General features: G+C 44.2%; 1 protein-coding gene across 1 annotated transcript in view; it reads left to right on the top strand.

Annotated features, from left to right (window-relative positions):
• The window catches only part of Ephb1 (EPH receptor B1), a 514,312-nt gene that overhangs the window by 414,861 nt on the left and 76,418 nt on the right, over nucleotides 1–23,033 (top strand). The window contains exons 8-10 of the mRNA XM_008848545.3: nucleotides 708–816; nucleotides 1,644–1,708; nucleotides 14,332–14,454. Of these exons, the coding sequence (XP_008846767.1) occupies nucleotides 708–816; nucleotides 1,644–1,708; nucleotides 14,332–14,454 (297 nt within the window). The remainder of the gene's footprint in view (nucleotides 1–707; nucleotides 817–1,643; nucleotides 1,709–14,331; nucleotides 14,455–23,033) is intronic.

Below are 23,033 nucleotides of genomic sequence, written 5' to 3'. Positions count from 1 at the left end.
AAATGTTCACATGGTTTGATCTTTCTTTTTCAATAGATGGGAGATCTGAGGATCAGAGGGTCTAAATAATTCCCCTAAGATCACAAAGAATACACAGAGAACACCAGGGTTTGGACAAGCTCTTTCCACCTCTGTGACTGATAGGTATCCCATTCCGCTGGCAACACAGCATGGTTTTAACACGTGGCAGGAACCTTGATCCTTTTCTTGTCAAGAAGCTGCTCAGAGCACCAAGTGATTTTGTAGGCATCTCTTCATCCTCCACAGCTCCTGGTGCAGTGCTGGCTGACTGCAGATAAACTTTAAAAATCTGCTCAATGAATCTGTTGACAAGCTGCATTTCAACAGCTTCCTGTTTGAGAAGCTGTTTCAGCAATAGCTTTCATTTCCCCTCCACTGGACTTACCCCTAGCATGGACAACAGGACTTGGAGAGACCTTCAGAGCCAGGGGCAGAGGTGGGGAATCACCTTCACCCTGAGTTCCCAGACTCTGTCCCTGCAGTTTTGTTTTTATTACTGTTGTCATCTTTTGGTGTTGATGACTTAAAATTTACTCTCTGTTCTGTTGGGCTTCTATTATAACTCTGAAGCATTGAAACTGGGGTCCACATGTATGTGTATACCTGATGTCTTTGGTGTCATACATGGCATCCAGCCATGTGCAAAGGGCACACAGAGGGGAGTCTAATTCCACTTTTTCATCTAGATGATTACAAGTCGGAACTGAGGGAGCAGCTGCCCCTGATTGCTGGCTCTGCAGCAGCCGGGGTCGTTTTCGTTGTGTCCCTGGTGGCCATTTCCATCGTCTGCAGCAGGTAAGCCCTCCACTTTGATTTTTCTTGGACCCAGGAAACCCCTCTGTGCCCTTCTTCCATGCTGACCTTCCCAGGCTATGCAGCCTGGACATATTCTTCATTCCATTTCAGTCCACCAGCAGCCTAAAAATTTCAACATTATTTCTTTTCTTTGTGCCTGGGATAAAAACCTGCTATGGGAGCAGGGTGAGACTATAAGTAAACAGCATCCATCCTCCAACCTCATTTTAGTCAAGACTTTTAGCTCCCCTCATGCACAAGGACTTTTCAGAGTGACAGTTACAAAATTGCATTTGACCCACTGGAGCGTCACAGCCATGCACAGAACATCTTCTGGTTAGAGAGCTCAGGCCCTGGGTAGCAGGCAAAAGGCAGGCAGAAGAGAAGGCAAGGAGGAAATTGGGAACTCTGAGCTCTACACATGGACTGGCCAGAAGGCCTTGTGAATTTTTAATGCTGTTTGCAGCTGCCTTGGGTGGTTAGCCCAGATACTGTGCATGAAATGCTGCAGTCAGCTCCCATTGAGCAGTTCTGCAGTATGACCTGGTATTGATGGGAGTCCTTCTCATAACCGTTACTTTTTGGCTGAGGGGAGGGGCACAGCCTTGCCTGGTATCTGCAAGACCTTGACTTGAAGGTAGACAGTCCCCTCTACCCCAGGGAATAAGTGATGGTCAATCAGAATGTTGGCCAGGGCAGAAAAAAAAAGCTTAAAGTGAGGATTCCCCAGTCCCCAGTCCCAGGAGACACCCAGGGTGACTTCCCTCTCTGGGTGTGAGGCCTCCGTGTGACCTCGCTGAGAGAACGCCTCTTCTTTGTATCCACAGGAAAAGAGCTTACAGCAAAGAGGCTGTGTATAGCGATAAACTCCAGCATTACAGCACAGGCCGAGGTGAGTAAAAACAGCACACCCACTGCCTGACCCCTGGTGGGCCACTGAATCAAGCTGCCTAGTGAGTACAGAGGTCCTTAGGGGCAAACTAGCAAGAGGCTGGTACAGCAAGTGTCCCACCAGCCCCCAGGCCCAAGTGGCCGCTCACTGCAAATCCCTGGAGACCACAGGCTGTCCATCCTATCTTCTGCATGCCCTTTGTGGGCAGTCACTGGACTCCTGATGGGTAGCTTACCTTCTGCACTGATAAGGCATATAGGAAACAGGGAAAGATTGGGTTTAGCAAGTCAATGAATCCTGAAATCACACTCAGTGGGAAAAGATGGAGGGTTCTCTATTAACATCTTCTGCTTTATCTAACCAATTGAGCAGCTGGGGAATGTGTTAACCAAATTCACAGATAAGCCATAGAACATGAATGCAGGGAATTAAAAAGATAGCAGAGCCCAGGAGGCTAAAGTGCTGTGCTATCTCCCAGGTGTTTTCTTTTAAATAGTACCCTTAAAAGTTTTTCTCACTCATTATACTTTCTGTCTCTCTCTCTGTCTGTCTGTCTGTCTGTCTGTCTCTCTCTCTCTCTCTCTCTCTCTCTCTCTCTCTCTCTCTCTCTCTATTTCTTGAGTTTTGTAACTCAAATTTCTCTTCACCAATGTACATATATATTCAAGATCAGAATTGTTGTTCCTCCCTCTGTATGAGTACAGCATTTCAAATTCCAAAACAATTCCCATGAGGTTAGGCAGACAACCTTACAGAGCCTTAGAGTAGGCATACTCTGCTTCTAAAGGGCTCCTTCTGAATTCCACACATGCCCTCAGAAATCTGCCCCAACATGCTGGGCTCTCTTCTATATGCCACATCTCACCCCGGTTTTCCTTCTTCTGTAGCCGAAGCCCTTTTCATCCTGGACACTCAGCACGAGCATAACAAGCAGATCCCATAGGTCCACAGAACTTGAAGCATGGGTTCACATTCACTGGGCTGGTTCTTCCAGGAGCAAAAATGGCCTCCAAGGATAAAGAACATAAGACCAAACTGCTTCCTGTCTCCAGGGTTACCAAAGATAGGAAGTGATGCCCTTGTTCACAGCTGCAGCCATGCCATAAAGGAGCTTCTGTTCCAGGCTGGAGAGTGATAGCTTGGGCTGCTCAAAGGGCATTCTGTGTATACAGCTTTTCATCCAAGACAAAACACAGCTGAGGGTTTGTAGAGGATCAGACCTTGGCAGCTGGGCTCCTGCACTGAGTAGCCATTTCTGGGAGGAGCCATGAGAGGGAGCAGCAGCTCAGGGGCATGGCTATGCTCCCCACACCAGCTCTTGCAAACAGAGACTTTGGTGTACTTGACTTTTAGATGTTGTGCACCACCTCAGTTCCCTCAGAATTACCCAGAGAGCTTTCTGCCACTCCCTGATACCTTCCTCTACCTCAAGCTTCTGGAATTGCCTCCTTACCTGCTCTGGGCCAACTCTTGCCGTGATGAGCCAATGGATGTCTGTTTCAGGTCTGGCACTCTGTGACTCCTTTGGATGAAACATTTATAGATGTTTATGTTAGCCTGAAAGCAGAGTCAGGACCACAGGGATAGAGGATTGGTTCAAAAGAAGGAATCTCATTTTGAAGTCTAGAGACATCTAATGGTGCCCTAGGGTGACTCAGCTAAGAGCTATCTTTTAAAAGACATGCTTACTAAGCCCTGATTACATCCCTAAGGTGGGGCCCAGTGGGTTCCCAGGCATCCAGGGTAAAGTGATGCCCTTTTGACAGCTTCGGCCGGAGATTTGGTTGTTCTGCCATTGAGTGGCTTTGCCAGACTATCAGGTGTACAACTATGTTTCTAAAATGCTCATGGCTCTTTGTGGGGGACTCCATCACCTCTAAAGCCACGGAAAGAGGTGTCTCTGGTTCCCAGGCTCTGTAAAAACTACAGGGTTTCTGCTCTCACCAGAGGCCATGACTGGACTCACGGTGCTGGGGAACTATATGGACACCATCCCTAGGTGACTGTAGAATTCTTCAGGGAACTTCAGTTTACTTCTTAAACTACCTTGGGAGTATGAGACTTTTCTAAATGTTCCTTTCCTCCATGTGTAGCTCTTCCCTTTTTATCTAACCCCTGGCACCTGGCTCCCCTTACACCTGAGTTCTCTAAGCTCAGTCTCATACTCTGAATTGCATCTCTGAGTTTTTCTCCTGTGAACATCTGACTGACTCTTACTGTTGGAGAATCTTGATCAAAGGATCGTGGATGGGGGAGGCTCGGCACACAAAGAACAGAAGAGGAAACTGAAGCAATGATGAGAGAAGGGCCTGGCCGGGGAGGGCAGGCAATAGAGGAGGGATGATGGGCTTCGCAAGCTTTCCTCTGTGTCTACATTGAGAGCTTTAATGTAGCAGCTTGCCTCAACTCATCTAACCTCCATAACCACTCGAGGTATAATCCAGGAAGGACAAATGACTCCTGGCTCGCACACCTTGTAACTTGCAGAGGTTAACTGAACACCCTCTGAGTCTGGCTCCAGACCTCGTGTTCTCTCCACATGGCAGAGGCTCAAGGTTTCCTGACCCCAAAGGCCGAAACTAACTCCAAGACTGATCCCAGATGTTCTGGTTGGTAGTTTTTCAGCATCTTGCTCCCAAAGCCTGCCCCCATTCCAGGAAGCAGAAAGTAAAAATCACGCTTGATTGTGAATGCAGATTCCATACCTGGCCCACCCACATGCATACCCCTCTGTGGTGGTATGGGCAGCTTTGGGAGCTCCCAGGCCTTCCTGCTCTGGGAGTGAGAGAACACGCAGCAGCTGTCCAGCTCTGTTGACCAGTTCCAAAAGAGACCCCATCTCCCCTGGCTTCTCCATAGGAAGGCTATGGGGCATCACAGAGAGGCTTGTGTTCCTTGTCTACTCAGACCCTCCTTTTAAAGTGATGCTGAGGTTGCCAGAGACACAAGTGAAAATGTTTGCAAAGGTCTCGCCTTCCATAACTGGTCAAAGTGTGTCAGATTTGGTAGCTGCAAAGCATGATGCTGTCTCTAGGCATCGATTCACATTTCACCTCTGACCCTGGAGCTTGATGAACAAGGATATAAAAGGGAATGTGGATTGGGTGACTGGGAAGAGAATGTGCTGGATATGATGTTAGAGTGTCTGATGAAGAGCTTGCAAGTCCAGGGATCATGCTCAAGGGTGGGTGGGAAGGAATATGGGCTTCTCATGCCCAGGAATGGGTAGACAGTGTGTTGTCATGGTTTCTTGGTTCAGTGCTCAGAAAGAGCTAGCCAACTACTTATTACCTGAACAGGATGATCCAGGTAGGGCAAGGTAGGTTCTGGAACCTAACTTTAAGAATTCATGGCTCCTTCTATTCTGGGAATTATAGAACTTAGATCACCAGTGTTTTATAACTTGCAGAGGTTATAAAATGTATTCCTAATTTCTGAATTTGTGGAGTGTATGAAGTTGAGGAGAAAGGGAGATGGGAGCCTATGAAGGGGTTAAGGGCTTTTGGAGAGCAGCCGTAACAACATCACCTCCAGGGTGAATGTGGTGGTGCAGGCCTTTGATTCTAGCACTCAGAAGCAGGTGGATCTCTGAGGTCAAGGCCAGCCTGTTCTACATAGTGAGTCCCAGGACAGACAAAGCTACATAGTAGATTAAAAGAGCTGAGTGATTATTGTCATGTTTTGAGAAAAACAAAAACAAATGGGGTATGAGCCTGAAGACCTGAGTTTGGAAAATGCCCTAATTTTTAGACAGGGCAAGAAAGCAGGGACTACAGGAAGTGAGCTCAGACCCAGCCAAGTGTTCAAAGACTCTGTGAAACACATGAGCATTTGAACTTGAATTTGGTGATCATTTGGAACCAACAGGAATTTATCAAGAAGAAAATCATGGACCCCTTTTACTAGGGTCATACTGTCAGTAACTTTCAAGAAGAACTAGGGGTACTGAATTTTTATTTTGGCAAAAATATCTTACGGTCCCCTAAGAGAAGGCATTGTTAAGTAGATTCAGACTTTGTCTTCATGTGAAAAGAAAGTGAGTCAGTGACTCTGTCACTTAGGAGGAAAGTCCCTGGCTGCCATTATTCTAGTTCTTATCCTCTTCAATCTCTTGTTTGTTTGATTGTTTTTTAACTTCCTGAGTCAGATGCAAGCACAAGGATGTTGAAGGAGTTTGTAGGTAACACTTGGAAAGCAGAACTAACACCGTAAAAGGCAGACTCAAAATTCAGAGCTACCCAACAGCTTTGAATGCTAATTTGAAATCTGCAAGACAAAGTGTTAGCGGGATAAATCTGGAACCTAGTGTTTAACTTAAAACAAAAATGAAACAGTACAAAATGGGAGAGAGCCCACTTACTATTTATTTGTGTGAAAAGAGTAACTATCTAGTTGAGCACATGCTTAATATCAGTGCTACTACTGAGGAAGAATACAAATAACCACCAGCTTTGAGCTCTTACTGTATTAAGCACTCTACATGTATTCTCTGTGCTGGTAAAACACACAGTCGTGGCCTCTCTCCTGGAGATCCCATTTTAAGGAGGACATGTTTCTTGAAGCACCTTTTCAGAGGAGAGCAAGCAGTCTATCTGTGTAGGGTATGGCAAGTAATGACTGAGTCCTGTGCAGTGACAGCACACTGACCCCTTCACAGGAGCTGTCCAACCAAAAGATTCCTCTGCAGTCAGGGCCTGGCTTAATAGCCTTTAACAAAGGATGCTGTAGAGAGAATTTTTGCTTCAGGTAGAAAAATGGGATGAAGTTATACCCAGAAACATATCTAGCACCAAGACTATACATGGGCTATTGCATTCTAGGAACTGAATGCATTCAGAACTTCAAGGATAGCCCCTAAGGAAATCACCTGAGTACCAATATTCAGGGCAGATAGGCCCTGAGGGAAGAAACTGACTAATGCATTAAGAGTACATCCTAAGTAAGTCGAGGCCTGTGGGTATACAAAAAAGAGGCTCCTTGGTTTAAAAAAAAAAAAAAAAGGCAGCCAAATTTACAATTGGTGCTTATTAAATGTCAAATTTCAAGACCTAGATTTGCCCATGTGTCTGCTGCTGGCTCTAAACCAGCATCTGTTAACTTGTGTAGTCCCAACATCATTAGTCATAACCCTTGGATTCCCAGCAGAACTCCAACAGTCTAGCACCAGAGGACCTTGCCTGCCCTGGTCATTGAGACCCAGGAAGCATGGAGGTGTTAAGCATATTTCCTGGAATGTTTTCCTCAACAGGAAACAGCTTATGATCTGCTTTTATTATTTTGGAGACAGATAGACAATGCTAATTGTGGTTTAAGAGGAAATTTGTAAAAACATAATAACACTAAGCAGAAAGTGGAAGGAAGACCTTTCCTTAGACCCACTGCTTTCCATCCATCCCTCTTGTTCACCCTAAACCCCTTTTCCTGTCTTCTTCCTCTCCTCTAGAATGAGCATTCACCACATATGCTCTCTTATGGAAAGTATAGCCACCCATTTTCTTGATCAGGATCCTTAGGGGTAGATAGAGCATACTTTCTAGTGTCCATCAACCTCTACTGGTAGGTTCTCCACTGCAAAAAAATCTTCCCAAATTGAAACTATCCACTTAAGCCCTACCCAGAGCCCACATGCCTCCCAATCCTGCTCCAGTTCCCTTCCAGTTACTCCCAGACTGAGTTTTCTGACCAACCTCTAGGTACCTGCATATTTCCTTGTATATCCCAACTTAAAACTACAAGACCTAACTCCCTCTGCAGTAGAAATTCTTCCCCAAAGCCCATTACCCGGTTAGCAGCAATATATAATTCTACAAGTTATGGCATTGATTTGGATTCGTTTTGTTGCTGTCTAGTGCCCCATCCCTAATGGCTTACCAGGAGCTATCAGTTCTTTGTTCTTGTCCCTTCTGTTGTCTCCTTCCAGCACTTTAGTTAAAATTCTTCCACTTTTTTACACTTTCCTCAATTATTATTTTTAAATATATTATTAGCATTATTTTATGTGTATGAGTATATTGCCAAGATGTGCGTAAGTGCTCCCATGTCCTGCAATGCCCATGGAGGTCAAAAGAGGGTATCAGATCCCCTGGAACTGGAGTTACAAACAGTTGTTAGCCATCATGTGGGTACTGGGATTTGAACCTGGGTTCATCTCTCCAGCCCCCACTTTACCTAATTATCGCAACTGCCTCATAACCATTTCTCAGCCACAGCCCTTTCCCTAATGGAATGAGTTCTCCAATGCCCTGTTCTCAGTTCGCTCCTCCCCTGTTGATAAAACAGTTGTCAGTTCTGTGTGCCTCACAGCGTCAGTCCTCACACATTTGTTTGATAATCAGGACCCCAATGCTGGGGCATCAACCTTGTTCCCCCTGCTTCAAGCTGGTCTCCTCTTCCTATACATTCAGTATCAAGCCTCCCTCTGAACTGTGCCTCATGGAATTCCAAACTTCTCTGTTTTGTAGGAACATGTACACTTGTCCTTCCAAACTCAGTCAAAGCCCTGGAGCTTCTAAGACACTGGCATCCATTGCCTTCTGTCTTCTGTAGTCTCTGTCATACTTGCAACTCATTCCCAGGTATGGCCTCCTGATTCAACACTGTCCAGCACTTTCTTTTTCATGTCCTATTTCATATCTTAATCACATGAAGAACCTCAAGAGCTCTGCTTTCCTGTAGCTCCACAGTGCTGGTTGGGTACCTAGCAATTCTGGGGAAAAGGAAGGATGCTCAAAGTTCTGAGGCAAAGGATCAGAGAAAGTCCCTCCCAAGGACTGCAAAGATCTCTGAATAGCTCCCCTCTTGTGCTTAAGCATCTGGACCAAACTGAATGAGTCACAAAGGTGACAGAGTCTGTCTTGGGCTCAGAATGAAGTACAAGCAGACATACTTCCCCATCTCCCCATGACTCCAATGACTCCACCAAAGCCTGCTGGGACACAACAACATCAATGACTGAAAAAATACAACCTAATTTACCCACTCTCTGAAGCCATCCTATGGGGTTCTAGCAGTCCTCCCCCAGCTAGAGGCCAGCTGGCTCTTGCTAGAACCACTTGGAAGCCCTGTGATCAGTTGTCACCACTGGCCTGTGTCCTTCAGGATACACAGAAGCTTGCATAAGGGCAGTGAATCTTCTCACCTCACCTCTTAGTGCCTGCAAATCTTCTACTGTTTAAAACTGGCCTTTTCCCAGAACCCTGTTTTCCTCTGCTCCACTGGCACTTGTAAAAGTCTCCATGACTTTTCAAATCCCCCACATAAGACATCTTGCACCCCCAGAGCCCCTCAGTGACTTCCCTTTTAAGAGCATCTGCTGATGCAGGGCCACTGATAATGAACAGGAGTTCCGTTTATTTCCAGACCTACTTGATGCCATGAAAGAAGTCACAAAACAGTGGCTAAGCCATTCTTCCCAAGCCAAGGCTCATATCATTATGGCCCTTCAAGGCTTTAGGCAATCCTAACTGTGATGCCAGCCATAGCATATGTGGGTTTGGAAGTGAAAAAAAAAAAACACGTTTACAAATTAGATCTTCATAAGGAATTTGAGAAGTCGGAGATCATAAAGCTAAGGGTTTTCTTTTTCGAGGTGCTAACAGTCAGAACTTTAATTCTGTATATGCCCCTTTTGTGCCAAAGATTCACAATCTATGATTAAAAATGGAAATGCAAATATTGCAAATATTTTAAATTAATAACAGTGATAGGAGGTGCCACACTAGTTGCTCTAAAATGCCACGTATCATAGGGCTCTGTTACATCTGATATTATCATTGCTGCCTCTAACAATATTTCCTCAACACTCACAATCTGAGAACATCCTCTGAGCCCCGTCTCCAGGTGTTTGGTTGTGCCCGACTCTGCCACTGACTTGATTCCTTGTTCACTGTTTGGTGATTCATTGCACTAAATACCATTTTCCTGATAATTAAAAACTGCTCACTGGCAAGTGGAAGCAGGAACAGGCTGATGCAGGATTTATGCAGAAACACAAAATGAGCCAAAAGACAAATGACCTGTTCTGTCTAGCGAAAGGCATTTTTTTCCCTTCTCATCATCTTCTGGGACCTTAGAAAGGCTGGCTGGAGCGCAGGAGCACGATCTGGGGAGATGTGTCGTTTTGTGAGGACGTGTTTTTGGGAGAGTTGTTGCATTTGTGTACTTAGTTAAAACCCTCTCCTGGTTTAGAACACATAGACCCCTACCTCAGCTGGAGGACCTGGGCCAGGGCTGTCTCTTCCACTTGCCTTATCTGACTGTGGGTAGTGGGAAAGCACCCTGAGCACGTCTTAGACCTCAATTGCACTTCTTCAGCTTCCTTTCTCAATGTAATGATGCCCTTACTCAATTTCAAAGAAAACAGGAACTGAATCCTTCTGATGCAGAGAAGCAGGGATCAGGACTTTCATTCTAAGTGGACACTGCACCAGATCACAGTCCTGGGCTCCAGATAACCTCCTTGGCTTCTGAGGAAAGACCTCAGTGACACCCAAAGCCCTCAGACCCAGAACAGCAGCTGTGACCTCACATATATGCACACGTGCATGTACACACACACACACACACACACACACACACACACACACCCTCAATTCTACAAGGATCAGCCCTCTTTTGGGGAGTTAAATGCACCTATCATCACAGTACAAATGTTCCCCCATTTGAGTGCACTTTGTGACACATTACTGGCCTAAAGAATAGAGGTTCCATCAAGAGATGAGCCTTCTCCCTTCTGGGAATAGCTCCTTCCTCAAACTAGCTGGGGCCAATATCCATAAAGCTCATTAACTCAGAATCCTTTCCCATTCATCCTCATATATGTCTTTACTTGCAAACCATTCATTACAGCCCATTCTAGATTGTTTAATTAGTTTCCATGGAAGAGCTCCTGTAGGACAGCTTAGCATACATCTTTAAAAGCCCTTGATCTAAAATAACAAGGTAGTTATTTTTAAAGTCACTAATATAACGCTAAGCGGCTTACATTCCCCCCCTCTGCCCACCATGCCTTACTTCCTCTTCTACCTCCCCAAACACTTCCTGGAAAGATTTGTGGACAGCAGTAATGAGTCTGCTGATTATGGAGTCCTCACAGTACATGGGGCGCTGTGCCGGGGCTACCACTTGTGATAGGGTCTTTTTTCTCATGGGTACCCTAGAGGGAAAGTCTTATTTCTCTGATGGAGAAGTGGTTCTAAGAGATGAATAGGAACTTGCTGTATTCTGCAGAGCTAGTAAAAAGGCTTTGGGGTTCTAATGTCACCTGTGAGTCCCAGCACCAGGGCTCCACAGAATGTAGGGGAGTCACAGCTTGTTGACACTGCCCTGGTGTCCTTTATCCATTTTAAGTACATCTGGTAGTCTGTGTTGCCTTCTTCATTCTCCTGTGTGCACTGGCTGACTTCCACCTGCATCATCTGTGTCCCTTTGTCTGACTGCTTTCTCTGTCCCTGGAGCCTCCCTTTCACCTGCCCTGCAGGCCACACAGTGCCTGAATATTGACTCATGGGAATCACTGTGGAAATACCTCAACTCTCTTCACCCTAGGTTAGACCAACTCTGAAGCTTGTGGGCACTCATCCCAACTCATAGAGTGTCTTGAGGGAGATAAAGCCAGTTTTAATGTCCCACAATGATCAGTGGCTTTCAGACAAACCTCACACCTGCCACCTTTCCTTAACCTATTCAGTTTCCTTTATCCCCTCATGTACTTGACATTCCCCAGATAAGCCACTTGTTTTTCACAGCTTTGCCTCAATGGCAGTTTCTAGGCAAACCCTAAGCAGGGCTAGAGCAGCCTGGAGATGCTGCCCCAGGCTTCGAACACAGCCTCAGTCTGCTGTCACCTGTGCTTGCTCTTCACTTGTTTTGCATAATGGGTAAAAAGGAAGTGATGCCCTCATTTCCGTCTTTCCATCTGTTCACCAATACTAAAGAGCTCTCAGTCACCTGTACACACACACACAGACACACACAGACACACACACACTGCTATCATCTGTTCACCAATACTAAAGAGCTCTCAGTCACCTGTACACACACACACAGACACACACAGACACACACACACTGCTATCATCTGTTCACCAATACTAAAGAGCTCTCAGTCACCTGTACACACACACACACACACACACACACACACACACACACACACACACTGCTATCATCTGTTCACTAATACTAAAGAGCTCTCAGTACAACCACTGGTAACTCTAGCTCCAGGAGAATGTGTACCCACATTCTTCTGGTCTCCAAGAGCACCTGCAGGTCACCTGTACACACACACACACACACACACACACACACACACACACACACTGCTATCCTCCAAGAAGTAGAATGTTTCAGGTATGCAACCTACTGTGCACAGGCTGCCATCAATCACATGTGGCCGAGAGCAGCTATGAATGCAGCCTAAGACAAAATCATAAACTTACTTAAAACATTTTGATATTTCTGTTTCACAGTGTTTTTGTAACTTGATTTCACAGTTCTTTGGGTATGAAGTTTGTATATGCTAATGCCATTTTGCAATGTCAGAAGGTTGGAGATGATAGAAGTGAGGGTTTCTCTGTTTGTTTTGTCCAAATTTCAGTCATTGCATTCTAATTCAGTCATTCTCAGCTTTCCTAGAAGCATTCTAGTGCATGCACACGTGCTTGTGTGTCTATGTGTGTACACGCATGTGTAGAAGTCAGAGGTCAACCTCAGGTGTTTTCATGAACTATCTACATTTTTATTAAGATTTACTTTTATTTATTTTTAATTATGTGCATATACATGTGTCCATGTATAGTTATGTGCACATATGGGTGCAGATGCCCACGGAGTTCAGAAGAGGGCATTGAATCACACAGAGCCAGAGTTACAGGTCGTTGTGAGCCACCCAACATGGTGCTGAGAATTGAACTCTAGTCCTCTACAAGAGCAGTACACTCACTTAACTGCTAAACCATCTCTTTAGTCCTTATCGTGTATTATGAGACAAGATTTCCCACTGGGACCTGGAGTTTGCTGTTTCAAACCAGATTGACTAGCCAGTGAGCCCAAGGATCGGCCTATTTCTGTTGCCCCAGGTTCCAAATGTGTGCTGCAATGCCCAGCTTTTTATATGGGTGCTGGGATTGAACTCCAGTCCTCATGCTTGCATGGCAAGCACTTTTTCAACTGAGCCATCTCCCATACCCACCACCAGAAATATTCTAGATTGAACTAACTTCTTTTAAACAAGTAGTCCAGGATGCCAGAAATGGTTTTGTTCAGTGACAGAAGACCTCTTTCAGGAAAATCTCTGGGTATTTGGCTTTGACTCTAACTGAGCTCCCCTAGTCTTCCTTCTTCAGATTACGTGCTAACACTTTCCTGAACAGGAAGGTAATCAAAACACCAAGAGAGCCCTCAGATGTTTTTCCAATGGAAAATGCTGGAATTAGAGCATGTGTGAAGGGCTGGAAGTCAGCAGGGAATGAGATCTGGAGATGGGTGAGGAGTTAAGATGAGGCTTCTGGAACCCTAAGGCCAACCTCAGCTTGGGGTCCCCTCTACCACACATGCAGTAGCATGGCTGGCAGACCCACCTGTCCCTGCTGACCTGGCTTCTTCATGGGTAGCACCACAATAGATAGCAGGGATGTGGCACTGGACTATTCTGCCTGTCTTTTGGAGACCCCACCTTTCAGTACCCCACCACTGAGAAAACAGTTTCTATACCTTGCTTAACAACACACCAAACATGTTGAAAAATTATGTTTCAAAGGAACCAATTTGTTTCTTGTTCCATTTGCTTTTTTTGTCCCCTGTCCTCTACTTTTTGAATGTATTTTTCTGCAATAACAATTCTCTATTTTGTCCCCAAGCACACCTATCTGTCTTGCCACTGTATACATCAGTGACAAAGTCTATATTCCTTTATGTATTTCCCATCTACCATTTTATTCGTTTTTCATACTTGAGTATGTCTGAAGGCATGGGGGTTCAATTACCATTTTTCTTTCATCCCACCCCATTTTTCCTGTCTAGACACTGCTCTTTCCTGTATTACTGTTTTCAAAGCTTTTCTCTTCACATTTTCTCTTCTGGTGTAGCATCTTGGCACTTCCATCTTGAGGCTTTTCTAATACTTATTTCTTCCTTAAAAAAAAAAATCCATCCTCATCCCTCTTGTGGCTGTGAACCACAGCCGTCAGTTATAACCTTAACAGTGGCCTCCACTCAGGAAAGTTGTCAAGTTGATAAATATTGATATCTACCCTACCATTTTACCACCAGTTTTCTGCTAATGCATTTGGTTGCCATCAATCAGCTTCTTTGCCTTCTGCGAATGCCTGGTGTGGGAACTGGTCCCGATCTGTCACTTTTAAGTAATCTGTTCCACATTTCATCAAGAGCACACAAAAGGAAGAAAATATGGAGGAGAAGTAGAGGGCAGAGAACCGAGCCAGAGAGGTTCAGTGGGAAGGGAGATGAGGAGGCCCAGCCACAAGAGGTGGGGCAGAGGGAGTTTGTAGCAACCTGGTGAGTAGTTATATCAGGAAGACCCTTTAATACTAGAGACATCAGCAGTGCTTAAAGGTGACCCTATCCTCTTTGGGATGTTAACCATGCTTATCTCCTCCAATAAGGCTCCCCAGGGATGAAGATCTACATTGACCCCTTCACTTATGAGGACCCCAATGAAGCTGTCCGGGAGTTTGCCAAGGAGATTGATGTATCTTTTGTGAAAATTGAAGAGGTCATCGGAGCAGGTATGGCTCTTCCCTCCCTCGTCTCTGTCCTCTTGGTGTCCAAACGTCTTGTTCCCACCACTCTAGGTGTCTTTCTTTATCTTCAGAAGATGAATCTGAGGCATCTACAAACATGCATCTAGGGCACAGAGAGAATATCACTCAAACCTTTTGGGGACCTTGATCACAGTGCCTAAGCTTGCCTGGTGATGCAGAAATCAGCTGTCGTTTTCAAAGATTCAGAAGTAGCTCTGTAAACGGACCACAAGAGATATAGGGTACTTTGTCATGAAGATTGAAATAAAAAATTTAAAAACCTTACCTAGTATCCTGCTCACTGAAAATGGCATCTCAAGCTGTGGGTCAAGCCTTCTCCCCACACTTCAAATTCTCTTTTTCCTATGCACAGAATAGAATAGAAACCCAACCTAAAGTAGAGTTGGCTGTCGAGGTGCCCAGAAAGTCACACCAAAAGACTGATACAGAGTATTTATCTTTCTTTAATGGATTGATCATCATCTGGTAACGGACTCAGCTGCATTAGTCTAAGATATGTGAAGTGTCTTAGTGTGAGATAAAACATCCCAGATATTACTTTACAAATAGTCTATTTACTATCTCTCGTGAGTCTTCTTTAAAGCTGCTTGGTTGGGTCCCCTCGCCTCCTTCGGTTTCCTTCTACGGCATTCTTTGGCTTTCCGTCTTTGGTTCTTACCAGCCGTTGCTCAAGCTGTCTTCACTAATACGCACTCATCTTCTCTACTCCCAGCTCTGAAGTGCTTGATTCATGTCACTGTTTGGACAGTCATGGAATGGCATCTCCCAATAATATTTTAACTCAATAAAACATGATTAGTTAAAGACTTACAGACAACCACTTCATATATTATCTTTGGGGGAATGTCACCACTTTCATTCGCTGCCTCGCTTAACACACTGAGGACTCAAAAAGCTGTGGAATTGGAAGTCACATTCCCTCCTAAGAGATCCTTCTTAAAGAGCTATATCCTTTTCCCTCCTCTGGTCTCACTGTGGAAGGCCCTAAGACTCTCCCTGTCCAGATACACCATCCGCCACTACAAACCCCTCAGGAGTTCCATCTGGCTAACCAGAATCTTATCCACAAGGGACTCTGCATATTTCCCATTGACTGTCATTAAACATGTTACCGAACCACAACTTTTACTTCTGTGCAGATAATTTGATCTTCCTCGTTAGATGCTGACATATTTAAGGATCATGTGTTGGAAGGCTGGATGCCAGATAAATTGGATTGCTTTTAGGAGCTCTGATTTCTCCAGGAAACTTGAGTGTTGAGGAGGCGGGCCTGCAGTCCTGCACTCTGTTTGCCCATGTTATTAATTGTTGTTATGGCTCCCAGCAACGGTGCTAGTGGTTTTAATGTGGTTATTTATGTCATGTGCTTAGAGTGATGTGTTCTGGACTGCATTTCATCCCAGACAGCACACATCAACACCCCCTCCTGCCTTTGTCAGGGGAAGAGTAAAGAGGCTTCTCGCTTTATGATCCTGCCAGGGAACCACAATTTGGGGTGAGCTCACCAACTGCCGGATGCCCATAAAGGGACAATTGATGGTCCCGCTCCACCCTTCACCTTCCATTTGTGTGCAGCATTCACCGGTGCTGCTGTGTTTGTGCATTTTGCTCAGAGGAGGCTCAGTGCTCTCGGTGTGGCTCTCATGGTATTCAAGAAAGATGCATTTAGCAATTTCTGTGATGCTTGGCAGCATGGCATAAAGACCTCTGCCCGGTTTCTGCTGACCACCCTCTACCAAGGTCCATCTCCTTGTGATTCAGAACCATCCCGGAGCTGATCCCCGTGGATATTAATGCACTGTGCATAACTGAATGCATTTTTAACATAAGACATTCCCGGCTGGGCATCAATCTCTCTTCCTTTCTCCTCTGTCAACACACTCCCTTCCCCCATACTGTGCCTCACTGAGACTGCCTCCACCTTGTGCTCAAAGAGTCCATGTGATAGTCAAGTCAAACAAAAAATAAGCTAATAATTATGCAATAATTGACAATGTTTCTCTTAGCCACCTGGAAGAGCTGGGGCACAGGGGGCAAACTGGGTTACAATATGGTTAAAAAAAAGGCAAAAATCATAAAAAGAAAAATCAATAGCTAACTAACCTTCCTTCCTCCCTCCTTCCTGCCTTCCCTCCCTCCCTCCCTTCCTCCCTCCCTCCCTCCTTCCTTCCTTCCTTCCTTCCTTCTTTCTATCCCTCCCTTCCTCTTTCTCCTTCCCTCAACAAGCTTTAAATGAATACTTCCTATCCACTGAAGTGGAGTTCCAGAGATGAATAAATAGTGCCTCTCCTCCAATGTCTGACATCAGTGGAAAATGAACAGGGCAGTCACAGTTAATTATTTGACACCATCTACAGTGCAGATATGTATGAGCCACAAGTCCCACCCCAGGAGCATGTGTATCCTTAGGCTCTGGAGGAGCTAGAGGCTCAGGAAGGCTCTTTTACTTGTTACTTTCCTCATTTGTTATTAAGAGCAATTGATTGGTAGGAAGTATCTTAAATAAGGAAGGGTTTATGTTGGCTTACAGCTTAAAAAGGGATACAGTCTATCATGGTGGCAAGGCATAAGAGCAGGTGTGTGCAGCACCTGGTCAGGAAGCAAAAGGTGATGGGGAATGAGACTGGTTATGAGACCTGCCTGTAGTGAGCCACTCCTCCGGCAAGGTTCTACTGGTGAAAGGTCCCACAGCCTCTTCAAGCAGTGTCACCGTCTGGAATCAATTATTTAAACACATGAACCTACAGGGGAACATATCATATTCAAACCACAACAGCACCACAAAGGAAACCTAGTAGAAAAAGGAAGGAGTTTATGAAACAAATTAGAGAGACTGGCAGTGGCAGAAGAGGCATATCAGGTGAGTTCAGGAGGAAAATGAACATCACCTTTCAGCTGAGACATGCTGGCGCAGCCTGTACTAGCTCACAACAGCCAACTGTGGGTACCTATTCCCAGCCGTATGTGTCATACCATTGTTAGCTTAGCATTGGCCATGATAGGGGTATTTACACCATGGGAATTGGCAAATGCTGCAAGTCATGGGCATTTGTTTCTCTTTGCAACTTGGTTTTCTGGAGAGCCAGTAGTTGAATATTCACCAGCATACCCCCCCCGCCCCCCAGAGTGTGCAAAGCTGCCCTCTAGATTGTGCAAGATTACTTCAAAGAGGTTGCTGAGGCCTATGCCTGCTAAATATGGAGCCAGAGAAGAGGGTTGTGTTTGTTGCAGGTAATTTAGAGTGCAGGAAGACTTTCATCCATTAGGCATTGCTTTTGTACCTGTGGCTGGAGTAGATACTAAGAAGGGTGACCTGTGGGTAAGTCTAGAAAATCAGACTGGTGACTGACAACTGGCATAGAGATACATCACCTGTGGTATGGATTTTGCCCTATGGAAAACAAGGCTGTGAGCAGTTTGGGTAACAAGATGGTTCAGGGAGTGGACTGTGATAATGGTTGTAGATGGAGGTGGTGGGAAAGAGTCAGCCCTCCAAGGCCTGGAGACTAGTTGTGGGGCCCAGTGTGGTAAATGGATTACTATGGGACTTTGTGATAGAGTTGGTGGGGCAGGTGGCATGGAGGAGATACCCAGAAATGAGGGCATTAGGTTAAGTACCACGAAGGCAGAGTGAGGCTGCCTGGCACCCAGACTATGGGAGTGATGGCTGTGCATGTGAGCGAAGGCCATTGAGTAGAATTTGGAAACTATGTGAGTGAATAATTGCATTAACTGAAAAGTGTCTTCTAAGCTGTTTAGGATGTTGAACAAAGGCATAAAAACAACCAATGTGAGTTGAGTGCATCACTACTCAAGAAAATTGAGTAATTAGTCACATATATAGTTTTTTGTTTAACATCCATCTTTCCTCATGAGGCTCAAAGCCACGGGGAGGGAGAGAACAATGTGTTTATTTTGCCTTGGGCCCGACTGACTGTGTGGCACTTTGTTGTACATTTAAATGTTTGTCCTGTTGCTGATGAAAGTAGGACCTTGAAGGAAATGACAAGGATAAAAGTTTGTAGAGCTAGGCAGAGAGAGTTAAGAGAGAGATGGAATGAAATTGTGCATTCCTTGGTGCTCTGTAAGGGGCTCAGTGGAGTGAAGGAAAGCCAGCCCTTAGCTTCCCCTGTGGATAATGGGGCCAATCAAAGTCTCCATAGAGGGGGACACCTGCCTGGTATCTTTGGAGACTATCAGATCATGGTTACCATGGGTGTGACTAATAGAAATTTCCTCTTAGGTCAGCTCCAATTCTTTGGTTACTTTTGATCAATTGGATCAGTAAGCTTACTCAGAGAATAAACCGGGGTTATTACATGTGCACTTACAGCATGAACAGCACTCCTGCGGTCAATGTGCAACCTGTGTCACTGTATGCATCAGCCCGAGCATATGGCTTAAGTACATGAAAATATAGGTAGGGGTAACATCAGAGTCATTATCCATGGGAAGACACGCCGACTGGATTTTAATAAATAAACACATTGTCTTCCTCTACTCTAGCAACTACCAATATAGCCCTTCCACCATGGATGGTCATGGGGAAGAACGCTGTTTGCAGTGAAAGGGCTGGGTGAGGACACCTAAGAGTTAAGGAATGGGTGCTGTATTCAGAGGGATGTGCTCACTGTGGGGGATGGATTTCTGTGGAAACAATTTGGCAGGAAGGTCTCCTGCTAACCTGACACCCCTGGGGTCATTCAGAGTAAGGAAGGGCAACATGAGAGTATCAGGAAAAGTTCTAGAAGAGGAAATCATGTGAGCATCTCCAGAAATTATAATTAAAGGAGGGGGCAGCCTGCACTGAGCGCCCACGGTGTGCCTGGCACTACGCTGCATACCCCACAAGTACTGTCTCATTTAATCCTTGTACTAGCCCTGGGAGTGAGAGTTTATGGTGATGTGTGTATGCCTTTTTTAAAACTGGTGAAGAAATCAGCATTCAGAGGATGGCTTGCTGTAGGCTGTGCTGCCCTTGAGTTAATGATGCAGCTAGAATTTAAACTCAGATACAGCTGATCTAGATCTGGTAAATGAAACCTCCATACTTGCTGCCACTTTAGTTGCTGTGGAAAAGAGCAGCTAAATATACAGTCATCGCTTCTGACGGTAAACACTATGAGCAGTTGGAATATCCAGGCCTTTTTGCTGGGAATTACAATACTGCCTTCGAATACATTATCCCCATATGGTAGTGCTGTAAAGACCATCCCACAGTCCCTGGAGAAAGTATGTTCCTCATAGAACACACTGATCCTATCTTCTGCTCTCCTTCCAAGTATTATCCTTAAGAAAGACAATAGGAGCCAAAATATTTGGCATTTTTGTTTGTACATGCTTAATTTTGTTATGAAAATAAGATCATTATGTATGTATAATATATTAAACCCTTGCATGTATACATATATAAACACATGTGATACAGAAGTAGGCAGATGTCTAACAATCACAAAGAGTTATAAGAAGAAAAAGGTCCATTTTGCCTTTGTCATTTGGGTGTCAGATCTTACTTATTGTAGCAGCCTGGGCAATGGACATCTGAGGAACTCTGCTGGAAGGATGAAGATGACTGTGCTCTGCTCGTAATGTCTGTCCTCTGTGCAGAGTCAGGAGATGGTAGAATTTGAGCCATGGTCTGACTATCATTCTCTTATTTTGTCATAGCCTGCTTATCTTGCACAGGTTAGAGTGTTAAAACTTGCTTGAAATCATTCTTTTAAAACCTAGTTTAAATTTATTCTTTAAAAGTTCCATATCAGGAATAAGCCTGAATTAGTAACTAGGAGCTCTGCTTTCCTTTTTTCCCCCCAAGGCAGTTTGTGACTTCAAATGCTGCTAAAAAAAGAGTGCAATTGTATGTGTAGATCCCCGCTGCACATAGCCAGTAGCTACGGCTTGAAATCCCGCTGGCAGGTTAGATGTTTCATTTTCAAAAATTGAAAATTCTTCCCTTCTGATTTTATATAGAATAGTTGAGACATTTAATGCTACTGAAACAGTATTTCTCTCTTCCTCATTTTGTCAAGGAAGGTAGGAAAGAGGCATTGGCAAGGTTGGAACTTGTAAGGAATAATTTCAGCATCTGTCTAGGAGAATTGTCATAGGAACTGGCTAGAGTACACTGGGCTGACTGTCTTGAGGGCATTGCTTCTCAGATTTGATTCAGGCATCAGAGTCATGTATAAATATGCTAAAATCCAGATTCCAGGGCCTCTTATCTAGCAGATCAAGTGGAACTATGGGAATCTGCATATTCTAGCAAATTCCAGATGCTGATGCTAGGCAAGATCTGCACTGAGAGCCACTAATGAATTCCCTTCACCTCCAGATTGGCCTGATGCTGGAGCCAAGACCTGATAGAATAGATTTGCAACTATGAGAGATGATCCAGGTCAGTTGCAGAGATGCATCCAATTATACTCAGTCGGACTGAAATTGGGCTAACTATACTTACTGTTGGTAAGACTTTCCACCAAAAGCGTCTACCACAGCCACTACCCAGCAGAACCATTCCCTATAAGCATAGTGATATGTTGAAATCTTTCATTAAAAAATGGAAAAAAATCATGATTTTTCTGTGGAGCGCATATGATAAGGAAGGCTTTAAGATTTCAGGTCCTGGCAAAACAAGTTGTGGTCAATTCTGTTCCAATTACAGGAAAATTGTCCGAAAGCAACAATAGGAGGGATGCTGTTTGTTGATTGGTTTGTCTTTCTGCCTCTTTGTTTTTGAGACAGGGTCTAACTGCATAGCCCAGATGAGCTTCTGTGATCCTCCTGCCTCCACCTCTTGAGTCTGTGATACCTGGCCAAATATTGCTCTTGAAGCTAATATATGAACCTAAAGTCATAGAATACAGGTGATAACAGTGTCTTAGGTTATAAATGACACAAAAACTTGGTTTTGTTTGCTATTAACAATGGTGATCTCGCCACTTTCTTGTGAGGCTGTGGAGGTGCTAAAGGGCCAGAGATCCCAGACATTACCATGTTAGGCTTGCCTGGGGACATCTTCCATGCCCAGCTTCCTGGCCAAGGGACTCTAGCACCCCTGGCACCTGTCATGGCTCTGGCATGTGTAAGTCTCACAAGGCTTTGGAGACCTACATCACTTCCCAAACACACTCTCCATTATCCCATTCCTATATTTCTGTTTTGTCATTTTAATCACCGCTTATGTGCATCTTGAACAATTCGTCATTTCCAGAACACTTTCTCAACACCCAGTTAGGAAGTAAAGCAGTTTGCTGCTTCTCTTTCTTAACTAGTAGTGAGAACATTGAGTCCTGGAGAGGTGAGGGCCAAGTCAAGGCCCACAGACTCCTGTATGGTGCTGTTTTGGAGCTCTGTTCCCCACTTACTCCCTGCCCTCCCACTATACTTGGGGGCCACTTAACAAGGCACCTTTGAGGGAAGTGCAGGTATTAAGTGACTTCATTTGCAGTTGGAGATTTGAAAACCTCCAACCTGTAGAATATGAAGTTTTGTTTCTTTTTAACCAGGTCAGAAAAGAACTAGCTTTCCAGAATCTCCATTCTTTACACCACTGAAGAGCAGATTTCTTAGAACTGAATTCACCAATCGCAAAACCTACCTCATCTTACTCAAAGAGAGCATACTTTTATTTTCTACCTTTCAAAGATTAAACCCTGCAGAAGATAAAATTTGGAGCTAAACTCTTAGAAACACTACACTTGAAGACCAGTCAGCCATAAAGATCAAAGAGTGAAATAACATTTGTCAATCAGAAAAGGAGTTTCTTCTGTAATCTCCAAGAGACAGCTTTTTTTTTCTTAAAGGTTTCACATATTTACTACTGAACAAACTTACAAGAGCAAAGTAACAGAAAAATATTCCCATTAAACATATTCAATTGTCCAAAGAGTTATGACATTTTCCCAGTTAATTATTTATTTAATAACCACATACTTAGAAGAAGCATTTCATACAGCATTGACATATTCAATAACAATTTTCTGAGCTAAGATGCATCTTTTTCAAAATTGGCTGTAAATTTTTAGGTTTACAGTTGAATTATTACAGTTATACAATACTGTACTCAGTATAAACCCTATAAGACATAAAATTAAATGAGGTTTTAACCTTTAAAAAAATCTCCATTTCATTATTAAAATACACAGTTTCATACAGAAAAATTCATTTTCAATGCAATTGACATTAAGGTGTTTGCACATGCATTTTTAATCTCTATATATCTGATTACTACTAGTGGCAGTCAGTACTTTCTGAGCTCCTTGGATACAAAGTCATCAGATAGATTTCAATGATAATGTTTTTCACATCTACTAATTTATTAAGGAGGAAATTTTTATTCTTTGAAGAATTATTTTCTTTTAATTTTTAAATTTTTTAAAATTTATTTTTTATATTTTTTATACCCACTTCGCAGATGGCACCCTCCCATAGCCTCCCTCCCCCCACTAGAACCCTTATACTCTGATATCCCGGCTACTGTCTGCTGTGTTGTTGGCACCCCCAGCTATTTCCCCACCCTTTTTCTTTTTTTTGTTGTTTTTTTC

Source organism: Nannospalax galili, unplaced genomic scaffold (genome assembly GCF_000622305.1).
Source record: "Nannospalax galili isolate Female #2095 unplaced genomic scaffold, S.galili_v1.0 scaffold1264, whole genome shotgun sequence".
Taxonomy (NCBI): domain Eukaryota; kingdom Metazoa; phylum Chordata; class Mammalia; order Rodentia; family Spalacidae; genus Nannospalax; species Nannospalax galili.
The sequence above is the reverse complement of the archived record's forward strand: the minus strand, read 5'-3'. Positions and strand labels throughout refer to the sequence as shown.